Raw genomic sequence first — 20621 nt, forward strand, 5'->3', positions numbered from 1 at the left:
CCTCCCTTCCAGCCTCAGGCACCGCCCCTCCATTCCCGCCTCAGCCGAAGTCCCGCCCCACCCGCCTCAGGCACAGCTCCACCATTCCCGCCTCAGCCGGAGCCCCTCATCTCCGCTTCAGCCAGGACACCCCCTCTTCCCGCCTCAGCCCCCGCCCCGCCATCCCCGCCTCAGCCAAAGCCCCGCAATCCCTGCCTCAGGCACCGCCTTGAAGGGCGGGCCCTCGCGGCAAACGCGCTGGAGATGTAGAGTGTTCCTGCCTGTCCCTCTGTTGTTGGGACAAATGATGCTTGTGGTGGCTTCCCCAGTGCTGGTGACTGACATTCCTCCCTGCTGCTCCGTGCCAGGGGAGATGCGGACATTGGGGAAGAGCAGGCGGTCAGTCCTGTCCGACCGTGCTGGTCTTGTCCTGCCACCTGAGCTGGGGCTTGTGTGGAAATAAACATTGACGAATTCGTCCCGATGCGGTTTCTTGGAGAGCAGATGATGACCTGAAAAAAACTAGAGGTCCTTTTGGGAAATCCTGAAGAAGTTTAGGGTAATTAAAACTGTTTTAAGATACCCTCCTCTCCTTGAAGGTTAGCTGGAGCTTGTGCACGGAACAAACGTGGAAAAGTTCATGTAGGTAGTGTATTCTGTTGTTCTTTATTTCCACAACACACAGCTGCAGGAGTAAATAGGAATAAATGAAGTTTCACAACCTGATGCCACACTCACAGATGGGATGTGCCACCCTCAGTCCTGCCAGTTCGCTCCATATTGAAATCAGGGCTATTATTTTCGTATCCAGAAAAATGACCAGAAACCCAGGAGTGTGTGAAACAAAACCTTTCTCTTGGTAGCCATTACCCCTTTTTAGCCTCAATATTAGGAGATATTAAGAGATTTTAATAAGATATAAGGCAGATTGCAGACAGCTGCTTCTGAACAGAGCTTACTTTTCTTAAACACTTAAGTGTAGCAGTTTTCCTTTATAAGTTCTGTCAATAAAAATAAGGATGGATTTGTTGTTATACAGCAAGTATTGGTTACATATGTGTAGTAGATGAAGTATGTTCCAAATTTGAGGTGGGACAATGACAGTACTTCCCTTTTAAGCGTTGTCCCCATCTGTATGATCTTTATTTTTGGTTTTCCCATGATTTTGCTCAATATTACATACACAGAGAAACATATAAATACCTTTGTAAGGAAACTTAAGTCTTCATTTGAGAGCTTGTGCAAAAAATATTGAAGTTCTGTTCATGCAATACAGTTTCTGCAGCTTTTTGTATTGTGACACTTTGGTAGGACTTAGAACAAAAGACATTTTAGCATTTGGTAATGGGGGTTTGTTTCTTCAAGGCAAAACAGTAGCATAAAGAACTAGCCCATGTTTTCAGCAGGGCTAGGTAACTGCAGCTAGGGAGGTTTTGTGAGGGGATGGAAAAAAAAAAAAAACCAACACAGAGGAAGTGTAGAAAATGGTCTTTTATTGTTCCTTCATTCTGGTGCAGTTCTGTGTGAAGTGCTTAGCCCCTCTTGAAGAACCTCTTGGACTCAACTCCTTCATATACATAGGTCTGTTAAAAAATTAGGAAGGAAAATCAGTGGCTGGAATTGCAAAGTTTCATTTCCCAGATACGGTTCAGAGAGTTTTAAATATTTTATAGACAACTGAGAATTTTAACTAAAGATAAATGAAGCTATTTGGCTTGAAGAAAATATTTTCTACTTTTAGGAAAGCTCTTAAAACTTCTTTTGTTCATTTTATTGCAAACTTGTGTGTAAATGATTTCTTAACTCACCTGAACGAGTTCATCACCCACGATTTCTCTGGTTGCTTTAAGTACCTTTCCATTGTCTTTTCTGGTAAATGTGCCCACAAGTTTATTTCCTTCCAGGGTCCAAGTACCCTGTGATGGGGAAAAAAAGTCAAATAATTTGCAACAGTTGTGACACTGATTTGGTTTAAAGGCTGTAGAATGCTTAAAGGTGAAAAAAGCTTAAAACAGTGTAATAATGCTTTTCATAAAGGCTGTAAAAATGAAATTTTAATAAAAAACATTGGCTTATTTAAATACCTAATAGCCAAGCTAGGTGTTTTTTACTGGTCAATACACCTTATTTTAAATAACTGTATCAACAGAGATTTGTAATTTCTTGCAAATACCCACTCTGCACTCTAGGTGGTGGACTTGAGTATTGGAAGAAGTAAAATTCCAAATCACCTGGATTTCATCTTGGCTCTGCTTTTTGGGCTCTCTGGGACCCTGAGATCCATGGTACAGTGTTGAACCTCTAACAGTAAAGACTCCCTTGTGCTTTGGTGTATAAGCTGCAAGAATTCCTGAACTATCAGGTTCAGGAAAATTTAATGGCATTCAGAAGTAAAATTGAAATTAAAAACTAGGAAGACAAATTATTCATCTTGAAACTGCACATTACAAAGTCATTGCCATAAAGTAAATATTGAATTATGTAGGAGGACTTACAGAAAGTTCAGTCCCATCAGCCAGGCTGTACTCAAAGTTGACTCCCAGAGTAAATTCAATCTCTATGTTTCGGAAGTTGCTGGCTTCTTTGACATTAAATTTGTCCCCATTTTGTTGGATGGTAATCTTCAGATTATCATGAGCTCCCAGCTTTCTTTTCATCATGCCAACACCTAAAAAAAATCAGTTAAATCAGAAAAAAACCCAAACCTCTGGAGCATCATATTTGTCCCTTTGAGTGAATTCTGTGAGTTTATTCCAGTGTTCTGACCCAAATTTTTGCCTTTTGGTTTTCATTGAGGCCATCTTCACTGGTACACATAAAATACAGATCACTGTTCTAACTGGAGTGGTTAGATTTATATCCATATGATGCACAATTTGTACAAACTTTAAGTAACTATCAGGGTGTTATAATGACTTGAATCAAGTGTTTCTCTGAAATTGAAGAATGATGATTTCTTCCCTGTGTAATTTTACATTGGTTCGATGTTGCCAAAATAATAATAAAAAATAATAGTCCAGCTATAGAATTCTCTTTAAAGTTTATCCATTCAAGTTATCTGAGCCTTTCCCTCAAATCCATACTTAGAGATTATTTTTTCTCCTGAAATAAATCTGTAATTAGTTAAAATGCTTAAGATTAACAAATTAAAGCTTAATTAAAATCAGAACGTTCCTCAGCATCTTCCCCCCCCCCTCCAGAATATTTAGAAAATGAATGCGGAGGCAGAGCAGCCAAGAGTGAAAGGACAGGCTGGCCTGAAGGTAGCTCTCAGACAGTCTGAGTTTGTATTCATCTGGAGTGATATTTTTCCTGCAGAAGGGGTTGGAAAGGTGAGCCTTACCCATTGCCTCCATGAACTTCTCATAGTTCTCATTTCTGTCAATTTTCCAAGTGCCGTCGAATGCCATGGCTGTGCCTGCAGGAGGGCTGCTCTGCAGGGACGAGTCTTTGCACAGGGAATTTATGTACTGCCTTATCTTGAGAGCAATTTACAGCATGATGTGGCTGAGTAAAGCTCAACTGATGCACTGACCTCTCCAAGGAGAGGTTTCCTGTAGTTTAATCAAATTCCCAGTCCTGACCACGCTGCTTGCTGAATCTCTCTTATTGCCCCCAGATCATGACAGAATCTTTATTGCTTATCTCAAAGAAGAATTGCTAACCCATCCATTCTATCCACTACATGGAATAAAAATCAGGTGTCTGGTGAAAGTAATAATTAAACTAACAGCATTGCTTGACATTTTTTATCTCAGTTGCATCTTCAAACTTGTGGGAGAGTCTTTGAGCAACTGGAGGTGATATTATTTACCCAACAGGACAAACACAATGTCTCTGTTTTGTCCTTTATAATTTTTCTGTTCTGCTCAGCGTAACAAGCATGGGGCAGAGGATTTACTGAATGTCTGCAGGTTGTTTCAGAAAATTCTCCTCTTGCTGCCTGTCTAACAGTGAGCTGTGACTATTGGGATGGTAGTCTCTATTCATGTGATCACTTCTTAATATATACATAGTTAATTCTCAGCAGCATCTACAAATTCTCTTCATTATAATACATTCAGTGAAGAAACCAGCCAGATGGAAGGTGTTCAGGCTGCTTACTGCTAAGGGTGATGAGGGAAGTACCTCACAATGTGCATTTCACAGCAACAGTTAGGTCTTGGTGTGTAGTTTTCACATGCAGCGTTCTTTTCCCACAATTTCATGCTGGTTTTGATCACCTGAATAATTAAAAAAAAATATTTCAGCCCATGCCCTGTGCTGTGCCAATCATGCATTCCCATCTTACCCTTCAGCCAGCTCAGAAAATGGGCAGGCTTCATTCTAAGAATCAGATTATCTGTTTTTATTGCACTGCTGTGTATCTTGACCTTTGTAGTTATCACTGTCAGTCTTAAGTGATCTCTGTAGTGTATACACATAGACAAAACTACCCAGTGTCGAGTTATAGTTCATCCAAGCTGCTGTTACATAACAAAACTGATAACTTCCTTTACAGTCTTGGCAGAAAGGTTCTTTCTTACAGCAGGTTCTGCTGTATTTAGTAGAAAATTGAGGCCTAAAATAATGTGAGTTCCTCAATATGACAAAATATGACTTTGGTTTTTCTTATGTACTAGAATCATACAATCTGTTCTTCATTTGGAGCGCTTTTGTCTTCTTACAGTAGCTGGTTTTTCTTCTAAAATCACAGTTAAAATCGGTTTTATAGATTTTCTTAGTTGGAATATTCCACAACCTTTTTCCTTCTTCCGTCTCCCTCTTCCTTGTGTGGTTTTCAGAACGGTGCCTGGAAATCTTGTTTTCTGGTACTGCTGTTTTCATGACAGTTTTGAAAGCTAAGGGTGTGTTCTTGGCTTTGTGGTTTTCTTCAACATGCCAGCTTCAGAAGCCTGAAAATGGACAAACTTACTAACTTTGAAGTTTGATCTTTGGATAAGGTGGATGGCAAATAAATTATTAACTTATATGGTTATGCCAACCTCATGCTGCCAGTCTGTGATCATCATAGCAAGGTGTATTGTGATGGCAATTGAGAGAGAAGTTCCAAAGATCAGGGTGACAAAAAGGCTTTTGCAGTGGGTTGTATTCATCTCTCCTGTTTATTGTTTTGTGGTTTGTATTTGAGTTGTTCTGACTAAAATTAGTTAGGACAGTAGAACTGTTGAGTTGGTTAAGGCTTGGTGCCAGCATGAACATAATATACTCATGAAAATATTGATTTCTATAATGAGATATTAATTCCTGATAAAACCATGCAGATTGATTGCCCAGTATTTATGAACAATTATCATATTGATATGATAATTTATCAATTTATTCAGTTTTCTACTGAATGATTCTTCATTATATCTTGGGATGAGTTGAAAAGATGGATCCCTTACTGGGAAGTTTCACTAAGCATTTGAACCACAATACTCAGTTTTATATCAATGTGGCAAATAGTTCTATGCCAGTAAAGCCAACTTGAGCGTTACAATGGGTGGCCTAGCAACCAGGAACTTGATGGAGCCTAACTAATGCCATGTCTTGAATAAATATTTTCAAAGTACATATTGCAGTTGGGTGTTGCATTGCAGCAGGATTAGACCCTGCTTGAACTAGATGTTTTCCTACTCCAGCTGCCTGTTTGCTGAATTTCTGCTTTTATTTTGGTTCGTGGAGAATCTCCTGGAGGCTGCTGATGTGGGATTTGCTCAGCAAGAGAATTCAGCATTTGAGGATTACCTAGAAATTTCCAGTGAGTATAAATCCATTTGTCTGATTAGTTAGTAGTGGGCTGTGGGTTTTAAAATTTGCTCTTAAACTGTCTGTATAGAGTGCTTTTTAATTCCTATGTAATGGCTCTGATCCATAGAATGCTGCATTTTGGAGAGCTTTTTTATTGGAGAGAACTGAAGTGCAGGAGTTAATAAGATCTAGGCTGAAAAACCCTGGAAGCAAAATTTAGGATTAAAGCAGTAACAACCCTGGTATTTACTTTATCAGTTTCTGTATGCTAAAATGAATCCTAGGATTACCTAGAATAATAGAATCTGGCCTTGTTTCAATGAAAAAAGTGACAGTGAACAATTGCCAATAAAAATAAGTGCTTTTTCAGAAAAGGTTAAATGAATCTCTGAGAATCAGTGCCATTTGACACTTGTCACATAGAGACTGATACACCAGTTGCCCTGTGGGGCTTTTTGTCAGGCTTTTCTAGAGGGTATTTAAATTTACATCTGAATATTGTTGTATTACCCAATTTCTTTCTTTGCTTACAATATGAAATGTGATCATAGGATGGGGTCAAGTTATAGTCCAGTGAACTAAGAATGTACAGTATTGAAAGTCTGCATCAGTCATTTCAGTTTCTCCAAACTGCACTTTTAGCTCATTTCAACATAACTTTTTAATTACTTGAATTTAATTACTTAATTAAACTCTTTCTCTTGGTTATAATATAGCTCCAAACCCCATGAAAGGTTATTGTGATTATCTGGATTAGTGGCTTGAATCTAATTCTGTCTGTAAAATGGTGAGCTTCAGAGTTCTTCCGAGTGCAGCAGTATAGCAAGAGAGCACCCTGTTATGGCTAAGATATTTAAATGCTTGTATTTGCAAAAGGAAAAGATGGTTTCAGATTGAAATTTTTTTCTTGGTTTGGGCATCATGTGTCTCATGTAAAAGCAGAAGAGACACCCAGGTTCTGGTGCTCTTTCCAGCTCAGAAATGGACTTTCCATGTGACCTTGATCAAATTAACCCCTCTACTTATCTGTAAAACAAGCTTTCATTAAGAAGCTCCATATATCATAAAATAAATTGCCAGTGACTTCATTAACTACTACAATAAAAGCATCCTGGATGCTTATATGTAAATGTATGATGTGTAAACTACACTTGGTATTATTTAACAATGGATTTTACTCCTAGAATTTGATGGTGTTAAAAAAAGAGAAACCTGCGTTAGCTGTAGATTTTTCAGCCATTTTGCAGCCATCATGAACTTGGGGTATTTTTCAACTGAAGTGGTTCTGAAGTTCAAAAGTGTTCTAAGAAATGCTGCTCTTCTCTGAGGGGCTGAAAAACACAGTGACTGTCAGATTCCCTAAGTCTGTCCCTAAAGCTTACTCTCAGAACAAACTCACTCATGTCAGTTTTTTCCTAAAAATCTTAAAGGGTGAGGTTTCATGGGAATGTGAAATGCAATAGCCATCACCACTGCTGCTAAAAATGTGGCTAGAGGAAGGAGCTTTTATCTTTTCTGTTTGTTAATGAGGCATCAGATCTGTACCAAAAGTGAAAGACCTGGTGTAATGTTTGTTCACCTCTTCAATAAAAATGCCCTCGCTCAAGGCCGTGTTCTTTCCAGGGCTGGGTAAGAAATGGATCCCAGTGCTCCTGCTGCAAACACTGCCACTTCTCAGAAGGGAATTGAAACCTCCAGCAGGCCAGAAAGGCTGAGCAGGAGCAGCACTGGGTTGGTGAGAGGGTGGAAGGGTTGTAGTCCCAGCAGCAGATGGTGACCTGATGTTTGCAGATATGCACGGGCAGTTGTGCAGTTCCACTCATAAATTGCAGTTGGTTCGAGCAAAACAGCGCTTGTGTTTTGTGCTGAGCTAAATCTGGCCCTTCATAACTTCTTGAATGAGCCTGCTGTTTGTCAGGGGTGTACATACTTTTTGGTTTTGCCTAGAGCTAAAAAAAGTCAAGCCAGAAGTGTTGCTGTGAAGGACCTAATAGGCAAAGAACAGAAATTGCCAAGAAGCCCACTGGTCCAGAATTCTAGAAGGATCAGCAGTTTATGCAGGATGAGGCTTTGCTTGTCAAAAATAATTTTTTTCCTGAAGTTTTGGTTGAAGTCACTGTGCTAACTATTTGTATCTCTCTTGCAATTGATGTTCCCCAGGAATTGATCTGTGGGGGCAGAGGATGAGGGTACATCTGTGTAACTCTTGTGTTTGCTGGTTCTGCTTTCTGTCAGAAATAAGCTGGTCTCTGACAGCTCTCAGGAGGTGCAGCTCCAGTGCTCTCTAGTGGTCACTGCCACTGAATTATTTTGTGTGGTTTTGAGACAAGGACTGCTTTAACTGCTGGCTGATCTCAGTAGTACTCAGAAGCATCTTGATATTAACAGATATTTTGCTCTTTAGGATTTCTAGGACCTAGAGAAGTTACTATGAAATATAAATTTACAGAAGCAATGATTTGAATCAGGCATTGAAAATTCCACCTCGATAATATCGATTATAACAAGCAGTAAAATTTGACATCGTCCTTTTTATTTTAAAAAGCATGAAAACAGTACAAAGAGAAGAATGAGGAAATAAGTAATAAGCAGCAGTCTGACCACAGAAAATAAGCTGACCCTTATGTTCTCTAGCAGCTGTACAGTAAGGGCTAATGATTCTCTTAAGTAATGTAACTAGCTTTATTCTAAGAAGTCATAGGACAGAAGCAAGAGAGAACACATAACATTCAGAAGATTTTAATACTGCTTAAAGGCAAAACATAATATACAGAGAAACCCCTTAACCTAGTACAAAAATACTGTGCCCAGAAACTATATATTTTTTCAGGTATTTTTAAAAGATAGAAGAATACAAATGGACAAACTCAGTGACTAGTGACTGTGATTAAGGTTTTTATTAAACTGTGGTAGGAATGTATGTTAAAACTATTTACAGTGCATTTCAAACTACATTCTTTAAGAGACACATGCAGGTGTCTGCCATGTGAATACAAAGAGGACTCAAATTCTAACTTCAGTTACATCTGTAAGGTACCTTGGGCATCAGTGGGAATAGCTGAACCAGCAAAGAGCAGGTGAGGCAGCTGTCACCAAGGGTAAGGGTTTGGTCCCACTTTACAGGTAAAAAAAAAGGGGGATTTAACCCATTCTTTCACTTCCTATACAGCTCCCCCTGAGGATTCCCCCCGGGAATCACAACCTTGACTTCAGGTGGGCATCTGAGCAGGTGTGAGGCCCTGGCTTGCCAAGCTCATGCTGTGGGAGTTTGTGGGAGCCAGAAATTGCAGAGCATTGTCCCATAAATACACATTTACAAACACTGGGTACTCAGATAAGAGTTTCTCTATGGAAACAACCTTCCTTATGTGGAAAAGAAACTTTCCCATGCAATTTCCATTCACCTTGCAATGACCAAGATAAAATATCCTGCTATTAGCAAGTGTCACTAATTATCAGGACAGATTCTGTGACGTTTCTTCTTCCTGTCAAAATCCATACCTAAAAAGTCAGCCCTCACTATTTACCATACTCTGGCCAAACTTATTCTGCTATTCACGCTTATGTTTTAAATTAGTGCAAGCCCCTGAAAATGTACAGCAGGGAACTGGGAAATAAAGCTGAAACCTTGTGGAATGTAAACTGCATGTAATTTGACATGAAGAAAAGACCTGCAGTATCACAGAGATAAAACTCTGAATGAATACTTCCTACATAAGTTTGCTTGAAATATGAGGTCTTTATAAAACCTTTAAAACATGTGGATTTATTACAAGTGAGGCAATTTTTTTCCATAAGAAGTCTTTGCTATGTTTTTATGCATAACTGGAAGGGACAGCAGCTGGATCACTCCTCTCATTTTAAGGGCATAGATCTGATTCTTCATTATCTTTCTGTATAATGAGTTGGAAAATAATTTACCTGGTAATTTTGAAAAACCTTATGTATGAGTTAGATAAGTGCCCTGAATTTGTCAGTTCATGCCACTACCAGGTAAAATGTATTGGGTTGGAATTGAAAAGATGCATGCAATTGTCAGGGGGTGATGCATATAAACAGGCTTTGGTTCTCTCTCAGAAATCAGCTATCATCAGTGAAATTAATTGTTTCCTTTTATCAGTAGCTGACTTGTACATGTGCTCTGTGAAGATATGAGTAATCTGCTCTTAACTATAAGCTGCTTCTAATTAAAAATTAACACCATCTCCAAAATCAGCATTACATTATTTCCCCCCTCTTTTCTTTAACTGTGTGAGAGAATAGAAAACCTAGGGCTAAACAGGTAATATTGCATGTGTGGCTAATTTCTTGGAAGAGAAATGGCACCTACAAGCTCAAGAGTCTCACTGTTATTTGGAATTAGAAGAGGTAGGGTTAATCAGTATTTTGTGTGTATATTAGCACAAGTAATTTTTTTCAGAACAAACCAAGAAATAAAAGTGTCCTTTAAGCATTAAACTGTGCTGTGGAGTGAGTTTGAAAGAAAACATGTTTGTATCTGAGATTAAGTAGGATGCTAACTCAGTTGTCTTCACTGAGAGGAGTATTAAGAATTAGCAGGACAAATTCTTGTACCCAGAGATTTAAATCTCAAATGTGACAACGGTTTCAATGGACTTAAGGCTGAACTGACAAAGCGAGAAACTCCATTTCAGCTGGTTTCTTGTGTAAGCACACTGATTGTTACAACCAGACAATGTAAACGGGGGGAATGTGTTTGAGAGCTGACTGAAATAATGAGATACACAGCTCATGATGAAATAATTAACAGCTGTGTGGCTGTAAGCCACCAGCTGGCTTGGAAAATGTTGAATTCTGAAGACAGTGAACTTCAAGCAGCAAATCTGTACCTCGTCTGGGTTTGGTTGTTTTGGGGTTTTTTTCCCCATATTGTTCCCTATCTAAATTATGAAAGGAAGGAGCTGTTTCTGCAAGGGATTCAAACAAAGCTATGACATGGAACCAGCACACTCTGATTTTGCCTTCAGGCAAAGAAAAACACTTGGCAAAAAAGGCTTTGAATTTCATGAAATACAGCACTCTATGCTTTTAAGGTTCTTAAACCAGTAGTTTAAAGGCTTTGGTTTTGCAGAAATATATACAGATACAGGAGTGTTATGATATTTAAATGTTTATTTACTAGGGATTGTATTTATATGTATGTTCCAACATTTATGGTGGAAGGGATTCTGAGGGATAAAAGTATATGGATATGTAATTAAATATATGCACATATTGTATAACTGTTCATTTTAAGTGAACCTTTAAAAAAATGTAACATCATGCCCTTTTTTTCAAGTCAAAGGTATGAATCCAGCACTCCTTCGTAGCATTTATAAATTTAGTTATAATAAAGCTTTGCTGAACACACAATATAGCAAAGAAATACTGGGATATTAATGTCAAAGTTACATCACTGCACTGGGATATCATCATAGTTATCTGCTGGGTTGTCACCATGAGTTACTAGTCCCAACCATAATAGCAAGAATACACCTTTATATACATATATTTTATTCCTATTTATATTAAATATGTATCTCATCAGCATAATAATTATATTTCAGTATCTCAAGCACTCAAGGAAAAGACTATACAAGGACTATGCAAATCCTGAAGCAGAGTTTTCTATTTATCAAAAAGTACCTAAAACCTTTTTACCTTTTTTTTGGGAGCTGGGGGCAGGAATACTGCACAACAGGAGTCCTGGAATTTTTAGTGAGTGTTGAAATCCATACTTTTTTTTTTTTTTTTCTTTTTTTTTCTTTTATTTGTTGTGGCAGAATAAGGAGTAGAAAAATGTTTTCAAATTCACAGCTGCAATAATTTATTATTGGTGCTCACTAGAGAAGTATGAGATAGGACTGACACAGTGACAAATAATTTAGGTTATTGACTAAATATCAGAATACCTTATCCTACATTTAAAAAATATCAACTCTATAACTCAGTATCATCAAACATTTGGAAACATTTGCTTCATCTTTTCTTAGCTTCTGGCATCGTTTATCTAAATGAAGAAATTGGTAAAAAGGGGAAGTTCTCCCCATCTTTCTGACCAGCTCTTATGAGCTGGCTTGGCAAGCTCCTGGGAAGAAGGATTTATTGCAGTTTCCAGTAGAATTTCCTGTTTATTGTGATAGAACTAAATTCCCACACTTCAAAGTGCAATGCCAAAGGTGCTACTTTTGCCAAATACAATTGCTGATTTTAACTAAAAAACAATTATTACAGATTAAAAAACTGGAACATTTTGTGTGTCTCTGTGCAGCCAAAGTTACATGTGCTCTAATGCATTTTAGACTGCTGACTTTCATCTCCTTATCCTGTCTATCTGAAGGGTTGTATTCCTCTTTTGGGATTTGTCCAATGTGTATATTTTCTTTAACTGGGTCCCAATTCAAACCCACTTTTATTAATCATCTTCATTTAAATAATACCCCAATTATTATTATTATTTTTTACTAGTGCAAGTTAATTGATTTCTTACTTTTCAGAACATTAATGCCTCACATACAAATGGCAAATCCCTGTAGCACTCTTGGCTATTTTTGCTTTTGGTATTATTTTTTTCCTATTTCTTCAAGACACTATAATTAATCATTTTGTTAAAAATGCTTTTTAAGAGATGTTAACATGAAACTTTTTTCTAAGTGGTCACAGCCATTTCGTGGTAACACTGGCCTGAAAAATCAGTCATTGGTGGTCACCAGGAGCGTGCCCTTCCTGCATCATTCTGATTCAGCTTTTCACCTCTTGCAGTCATTCTCTTCTGTCTGTGATCCAGTCTGTTGGTTAGCTGATGTTGAAATCAACTTCCAAATGAAGTTAAAACCAGCATACAAAAGCAATCCTGTTTTGTGCCCGTTTCTCTGCGTGCTTCTTGCAGCTTTCTGTGGGAGCCCTTCTTCCGTGGCAGCCTGTCAGTTATGTCAGGACATCTCATCCATCTTCAAGCAGTTCCCATTGGGCTTGGATAACTCAGACACAAGACTCCCAAGATTCTCATTGCCTAGTAATTCACAGAGGTCTTAGCAAATGTGTTATTCCAGCTGAAGAAATTTCTAAGACTTCCATCTAATATGGAAAAAACTCAAACCCTACTGGGTGCACAGATTTTGGGGTTTTTCACCTCAGAGCCCAGTTCTGCTTACTGAGAGAGGTTGGCAAGTTTATGCTGGAATAGGCACCCCAGAGTGAGTCCCCATCTTTCCTCTGAACCTCTGGAAAGAGAACAGGCAAGACTGCTCAATACTTTTATAACACAACACAGCAAGATGGGAAGAGGGAGAGAAAAGGTGCAAAATGCAGTAGTCTTTCAGATACTGGCCACAACATGATCACTAAACAACTATGTACATCTGTAAAGCAACAGGTTCTTGGGCACAGTCAGTGCCTGCACCAGTACCTTCTTGTGGGGTGGGGGAGCAAAAACCACCCCTGCAGGTCTTTTTCCATCTCAGTCAGATGTAATAAAAGAAACATACTGTCTTCAGATAATCTTGGCATCTACACGGTCATGCTATATCTTGAAATGTGAAAAAAATAATACAGCAGTGGCAAAACATAAGCCAAATTCATACAGTGTTTAGCAAAATGTAGTACTCCCCTATTACTGTGTCTCCTACGTGAACTTGAGCTTGTGGTGGTGAAATTGGCATCTCAGTTCCGTTTGCCTTGGTTGCTTTCTCCATTAATCAGGTTCTCTTGCTGCTCAGCCAAGGCTTGCCATTTCTGCCTGTTTTTTCTGCAGCCATCCAGCAAAGGGGAGCAGGCCTCTGACACGTGTGTTAGGGCCTGAAACAAATTGAGAACATGGAAAACAGATTGCATTCAATTTTTAATTTAAGAATGGAGAATGAAACATGTCTCTCGTTTTTTCAGATTTCTCAACTCAGGGGAAGACTTGTATATCATTAACTGCACTGGATACCTAACACAAGAGCTGGGTACAATTTGGACTGGGATCACTTGGTAAGTGTACATTAGTACATATTTCAGAGTAAATAATTCCAGTTTTTCTAGTCTTTTCATAAATGGAAAGGTAAAACTCTCCCCTAGCAGGAAGAAGTATAGATGTTCAGGTTCTACAACTGTGGGCATTCAAACCTGCTCAGGTGTTCTGTTAAAGATTTTTCTGTTTGTCTAAACTGCCTTTCTCCTACTGTAGAAAGTTTTCTGAGGCTTCAAAGCAAAGGCTGCCTTATTTTCCTGACAGTTTCCACAGCACAGAAACTACTTGATATTCACAGACAGCAGGTAGTAACTCCCTTTCTTTATGCCCGTTTCCTTTGAACTGGTGAATGTGCATTCTTTTTAAAAAAGTTTATTGTGTCAGAGGGAAAAATTCAAGTAGTCATGCTGTTCCTTGCACTGGAAGGTTCTTAAGAATTTGGTTATCTGTTAATCTCCTTTCTTTCTCTCACCTTGGTTCTGTAAAATACTTGCTACAGTTCAAATAAACAGACTTTGAGTCTAATGTACTGGTTGAAAAAAACCAACCCAGAAATCATTATGTTGTGCTTCACACTATATTTGACCAAGCAGTTTCTCATACAGTTTGTAACCAAGACAAAAAAAGCATTTCAGTGAATTATCTCATGCAATGCTTTGGTGGGTGATGAAAGAGAAGAAAAAGAATGGGATGGGAAGTGTCGGGTCAATTTCCAATACATAACATATCACCTTTTGTATGACAAATTCTGAATTCTTTAAAACTTCTAAACATTTTCCATCAATGCACTACCTGGATACCATTCTTTCCCTAGAAGTCAAAGCATTAGTTTTGTGACTTGCCCTGATAATCCAGCATATAACACCAATTGCACAGAGGACAGCATTTTAACTAGGTTTAAAAAACCTGTGAAAAAATATATTAATCAGACAAATACACAACTAATTATAAATACTAAAATAATTTCTTCAATGAATAATTGAGTTATGAATAATTTCTACATATGAAGCACATGTAATATAAAATAAAAAAATATTTTATAACTAAGGGGCTAGTTTTTAATTTGCTTTTTATTCTAATTGTAAATCTGTGTCTACCAGTGAACAGCTCTGGTTTCAGAGACTTGCTGTTCTTCCTTAGGCACCATACCTCATACAGCTGCAAACAAACAGCATCTATGAATCCAACCTGCATGCTGGGAATTTTGTTTTTCTTCTCTCTGTTCATTAGATCCTGCAGATAATAAGCAAACAAGCTCTGTGTTTAAATGCATTAAATAAAAAAAAACAAACCCAAAGAGAATCTGGAATTAAAAAGCAGCACCTTAAACAGCACAGCAAGCTCAGCACAGCGGGGGAACATTTCAGGTGTTATAATGAAGGGAATTGGACTGCATGACTTCCCTCTGGAGATTGGCTTTGGGTTGACAGAGCCCAAACAGCCAAGCAAAACTTACTGGGTTTGGATAGCTGCAAATAGGTACCAATTTAGGAATGTATTTCAGAGCCAGTTTAGTGACACTGACTTAGAGGAAATAATACTGCCTGTTCTTCTGGTGCACAGATAATGACACATTATTGGTGTTCTGGAACCACAGAACAAAACTGACTACTAGGAAGCCAGGGAAGGAGCTGGTCCTCTGTTGGGGTCAGTGGGAGAAATTTTAGGTGCCATTTCCAAAAGACATTTTGCAAGAGGTGATTCTGCACTTACCGTGGGTTCTATGTTGAGTTCCTTCCGCTCTTTATCTCCTTGATCAAAGAACTCGGTAGCCACAAGCTCAGCAATCTGTAAGAGATTTCACTCGTTGAGAGCTCTAAAAGTTTCCTTGCTACTTTTAAACAAGAGTGGTTCCAACCTCTCTCTCCTTAGAATTTATCATATTAGCCCCCCCAGACATTGTGAGACTCCAGCTCAGCATTCCACCACTGCCTTTGCAATAAGAACTGGGTGGAGGAAATGAACTTTAATGCAGTTTGCATTTAGGAAATCTTAAAAGTTAAGCACATACCCGTTGCTGAACGGGCCATGGTTTGGTTATGGCTGATAAGTCACAAGCAGTCATCAGCATTGCTCTGCAGAACAAACAGAAAGAAAGGGATAAATGAATCTATGTGAAATGTATGTTGTCACCAAGTTGAGGACTAGTAAAATACAATATAGAATTTCAAGGAACATTAAGTCAGAAAAACAAGTGAAATTAATGAAAGTTCTAAATGTAACTCCTTCACATGCTATTTAACAATGTTTCTTATGCAGAAAAGGTTGCACACTTAGTATTTCAGACCCAGGGACTTCAGTGACCTATGTGACAGCACCAGCTTGTACAGACCCAGAGCACAAAGACCTGCTGGGTTTAATGAAGTTCACAGCAACACAGTGTGGGAAATTGGGTACCCAGTAATATTAACTGACTTCTTGATTCACCTGCTTTTACTTACAGAAATAACTCCTTTTGTGAGGGATCTTCCCAATTAAACTGCTTCTTCCGTAAAAGTTCAAAAAATTCTCCTCTCCTCCTTTAAAAGAAGTTAAAAGATTTAGCAGGATGCTGACATGATGCTAATATCCAACAGTGATTATCCAGGCAAAGCTTCCTCTGACTTACTTGATATATAGTGCCAGATCTGTGGCAAGAATGGCTTGTTTTATCATTTTCAGTGTAGCCTTGTATTCTTCAATGGAAAGGCTGCTGAGAATCTGATTTCCCTTTACAAAAAAAGCCAAGAACAGTGCTATCAGTAAAATGGGCAGCAGCACACCAGTTTGCTAAAGTGTCTCTAAGTTACCAAGTCATTAAGAGTCACTTGCTGATTTCTGAGGTCATTCTTTTACCCTCTTTCCTCTTGCAGATTCTCTAGTTTAAAAATAAAAATTCCAGTCTTCCTGAGCAATGGCAGAAAGCCACACAGTGGCTACATCATCACTGACTATTACAAAATGAAACTGCAAGCAGATCAACATCAAAGCCTTCAAGTCCTTTTCATTCATTAAAATTAAATTTGTCACTGGCTGTATCACAGCTTTTCCTTCCTCTTCCTTCCCCTCCCCTGAAGCAGAGGAATTATAACAAATTCCCGTACCTGCCCATGCACCTCTAGCAAATTAAATTATTTTCCTTTTATGAAGCAGCATAAATAACAAGTTATTAAATAGAAATATGAGCTCAGCAGCCCCGTGTTAAACCAAAGCACTGCAGAGCTGGTGAAGTGGAACTCGCCTCCATTGTTTTTCCCTGTTTGCCTATCTGAATAGCAAAGGCTCACTGCAATACAAGGATGCCAGAAGTACCTCAACCTGTAGCACAAAAGGAGCAGTCCTTTGAAAGGACCGTGAATGCTACATAACAGGTCTTGAGAATTAGTTAATAGCATCAAAGAAGAGGAATGTAGTTTTATTTGCATATTTACTAAACTTAGGTTTGGCTTCACTTTGGAATGTCAGCAGTGTTTGGTTTGGTCTCATCAGGGCTGCTTTGTGTATGTGTAGGCTGGAATGTTTTTTTGAAAGGAGAGGGAGGACTGGGGTTTGTTTGGTGGTTCCTAAGAGGTCATGAAAATGACAGCAAAGCCTTTTGTTTCCTTTGGTCCAAGGAAGCAGGTACTCAGAAGGATGTTAGCAAGGCTTCCATTATCAGGCAGCACTTGGAAGGCTTTGGAGGCGCTCAGCAACAAAACTGTGATTTCCATGTTGCTGCATTTGCTTTCTTTACCCAAAAAGGAATAAAGAGCACTTAAGAACATATAAGGGTGGGATTCTATCCAGAGCCTAAAAATAGAAAGTAGAATAGTTTCCTTCAGCATACACAGGAATGTGGCACTCACTGGACTATTCAGGATCATAAGGCATTGATCAAAATGATGATGCTCCATGATTGAGTGGCAATACAGCTGAGCCAGTGGATGTTCACTTCTGAAGAGGAAAAAGATGGAGAAAACAAATTAGACAAACATATTAATCATCCAGAAATAACTTCCCTTTAAACATCCTCTGTAGAAATACAGCTAAAAAGGTAATGTTGCTGCTTTGTCAGAGCACTGACAGCTCTGGTTTTCTGCCTTCTCTACCTGTAGAGACCAGCTGCATGCAAGGAGTGAGAATGTAATACTAAGTTTCAAAAGGAGTGAAAGTTCCTTTATAGGAAGCAAAGGTGACACGAAGAGTTCATTCACAAGCGCAATTTAGGAGACCTGTCCTTAAACACCCGCCTGGAATATTCAGTCAGCTCAGCTGCTCAGCTTGTAAGTGATAATGCAAACCTAATAGGAAACCCACTGATACCAATGGAAAAATTCCTGCTGACCTCTGCAATGTGGTGCTGGGCCCAAAATGTTGATCAAGTAATTTCCTAGTGTTAGTAACTCTAATGGTGTTTCATCATCATTCATTGGTTACCTACCCTTTGCCCAGGGTAAAATCCAAAAAGGAAACTGCTTAGAGGCCAACAGTGACATTGATTCTACTACAGGCAGTGAAAAATAGCAGGAAACCAATTGTAGGCACAGAACATAAAAATAGCTTAATGCAAAACTTAAAAGTATCTTAGTCTAGAAAATAGGATTTGTTGTTTGAATTGCTTTAGTCAAAGCTCCCTCACAGAAGCTCCTCCTCTCTTGAGGATTTTCAATTTCTCCCTGTTTTTTGCTGCTCTGTCTTTATTTTCAACCCCTGGTCCCACATCACTCATGTCATCTCTTCAAGTAAATCTGGATTCTTCTGGAAATCTATTTTGCTGACGATCCTGGACCTATTACTCTAATTATAATCTGACCTACAAATGTTTCATCATGTTAGTACCTCTTTTTTAGCATATAATTCCATGAGATTTTCTGCATGGTTAGGACCATTCACGTGGCTTAATAACTGCAGGATTGGGTCCCTGTGTGAGTGAGTGCACACAGGCTGAAATAAAAGTCATAAGAGAAGACTCTGGGGATTTAGGGAGCACAAAAATGTGGAGAGAAAGATGGAAAAACAAACAAAAACACAGAAAGGGAGATTAAAGGATGCAAGCCCCTGAGGAATATGGGCTGGCTGCCCAGCACCTCCTCTGAGACCACCACAGAAGGGGCGTAGAGCAAATGTACTCGTGTGTTTCTGTAAGGAAACAAACCACAGGATGGTGCCAACACATGCTGGGTGAAATTCCCATTGAATTAAGTGGGATGCATATTGTGTCTCCCAGAGTTCATCCTGACTGGAGAGAGAAATATGTGAGAAATCTCTTAGGTTATCTTCCCAAGTACTGCTCCAAACTAGAGCTTGCTTAGTTCTCGCAGACCCTGGCTAGGGCTGGAAATAAATTCAGGCTCAGCTTCTGTAGTGGCACTGGTGTCAAACCCCCACTCCAGGCCAAAGGGCACCATGGTTTTCTGAGCACAGGGGTTTGGTTATGCAGCTTTCTGTGCTTCCTACTTTGCATGTGGGATTGGAGCAAAAAGAAAATAACCCCCCCCTGCATAATTACCAAAAGGCCTTCAAGCAGTTGCCCTTCTGTAACTTCTACTGCCAGGACCATTTCAATTTTTGAAACCCTGATGCTTAAGAAAAAAATCATACACTGAATATCCACTTTCCCTGCTTCAAAGGAAAAAACAAAAGGGATTTGTTCCTAGAAATAAATACTTTTGAATTTAGGTTTAAAAAAAGAAATTTGTGGAACTTTCTGTTGAGAAAGGAATTACTAAGCTATAGCCATCTCAGCTTTACAGCATGTGTAAATGTTAGATTTTGCTGTCTATGACACTTTCCCAGGACATTTTTGAGAGGAGATGACGCATCTCCAGATGTCTTCCAGGAAATTTATTTTTAAATAAATAAAGCAAAAAATAGCTAACTAGTTCAAATCACTGCGAGGCTACAGTTACTGCTGGAATCCTCTATTATCAAACTAGAAAAAGGTCACTCCTCCAATGTTGTGGAGTTTGGTTTTTCTTTTCTTTACACATCAGTTAATGCTACCCCAAACATATAATTGTGAAATGCAGGAGTCCTGCTTCAGCTTACTTATTTTCTGTCTTTCTGTATTCTGTACCTTAAACAAGCTTTTCCTCCCCTACCATCTTACTTTACACAGTGAGAACAGCAGACCACTTCTTCACAGGTCACTTCAAAACCATCCTCCAGCTCTGCCAGAAGAAGATATAAGCACACATTTCTGGCTCCCTTTTGCCCATCTCTGATCAGACCAGGACACACTGCCACATCACAGGAATCACATTAAACCAGGCTTTAAAGCAACTGAAGACTCGTATGTTGTTATTTGAAGTGACACCAAATTGGGCAGATTTGAAACTACTAGTAAATTCTAAAAAACCCCAATATCTTCAGTTCAAAATTAAAATATGGGGAAAATTTTAGACTTGTTCAGATATTTCATTTTGATAACTTGAAACAAAAATATTTTTTTTAGTAAAAATATTTTTTCAATGTTTTAAATAAATTTTCCCTTTTTGTGTTGTGAAGGCCTTTCTGTAATTCCAGATTGGATCAAAGTTAAAAAGTACAGGTAACCCACAATCAGTGCAGAACAGCCATACATTTTAAATGTGATTTTAACCATGTAACTTATTCTAAACAACATAGAATTCTCGAAAAATGTGCCTAAACCAAGAGTAAAACAATCTGAGTTCAAAACAGTGGGGAGACACCTTTGTATCAGAGGGCTGCAGATCTCCGTGCTGTGTTGGCCTCGACGAGAAGGGAACAGCTGGGTTGGGCAGGGAGTGATCTGAAAAGCTGCATGTTTCCTACACACTGTCCCTTGGAAGCTGAGGCCTTTTGCTGGCACTTTGTGGGAAATGGGGGAGGAGAGCTGAGGAATGGGAGCAGGAAAACGCTGTCCCTGCACAGCAAAGGGTTCACTTCATCTGCCATCGTAGTTAGGCAGCAGCTGAGGCTGTGCATCTTTGGACTTGTGAATGGTTCTGCCTGTTCCTGCATTTTCTGCTTTGTG

The 20621-nt window shown here is 38.9% G+C and overlaps 2 protein-coding genes across 4 annotated transcripts in view; both read right to left on the reverse strand.

Moving 5' to 3' along the window:
* Positions 1–769: 769 nt before the first annotated feature.
* Positions 770–6003, reverse strand: FABP2 (fatty acid binding protein 2). Of its 2 annotated transcripts, none has more exons than XM_058838122.1 (4): positions 4108–6003; positions 2475–2647; positions 1788–1895; positions 770–1562 (listed from the first exon to the last, which is right to left on the reverse strand). In XM_058838122.1, the coding sequence occupies exons 2-4, from the start codon at positions 2637–2639 to the stop codon at positions 1512–1514; spliced, it is 324 nt and encodes a 107-aa protein (XP_058694105.1). In that variant the 5' UTR covers positions 2640–2647; positions 4108–6003; the 3' UTR covers positions 770–1511. The 2 variants fall into 2 exon arrangements, with proteins under 2 accessions (XP_058694105.1, XP_058694104.1); XM_058838121.1 differs by lacking the exon at positions 4108–6003 and adding an exon at positions 3323–3761.
* A 2225-nt stretch (positions 6004–8228) lies between these two features.
* PDE5A (phosphodiesterase 5A) overlaps positions 8229–20621 on the reverse strand; it is a 50582-nt gene continuing 38189 nt past the window's right edge. For both annotated transcript variants that reach the window (XM_058838108.1, XM_058838107.1), the window contains exons 15-21: positions 17491–17578; positions 16275–16375; positions 16108–16185; positions 15678–15741; positions 15380–15454; positions 14816–14899; positions 8229–13509 (exon numbers count right to left, since the gene is read on the reverse strand). In XM_058838108.1, the coding sequence (XP_058694091.1) occupies positions 13375–13509; positions 14816–14899; positions 15380–15454; positions 15678–15741; positions 16108–16185; positions 16275–16375; positions 17491–17578 (625 nt within the window). In that variant the 3' untranslated portion in view covers positions 8229–13374. The remainder of the gene's footprint in view (positions 13510–14815; positions 14900–15379; positions 15455–15677; positions 15742–16107; positions 16186–16274; positions 16376–17490; positions 17579–20621) is intronic.

This window comes from Poecile atricapillus, chromosome 4 (genome assembly GCF_030490865.1).
Source record: "Poecile atricapillus isolate bPoeAtr1 chromosome 4, bPoeAtr1.hap1, whole genome shotgun sequence".
Taxonomy (NCBI): domain Eukaryota; kingdom Metazoa; phylum Chordata; class Aves; order Passeriformes; family Paridae; genus Poecile; species Poecile atricapillus.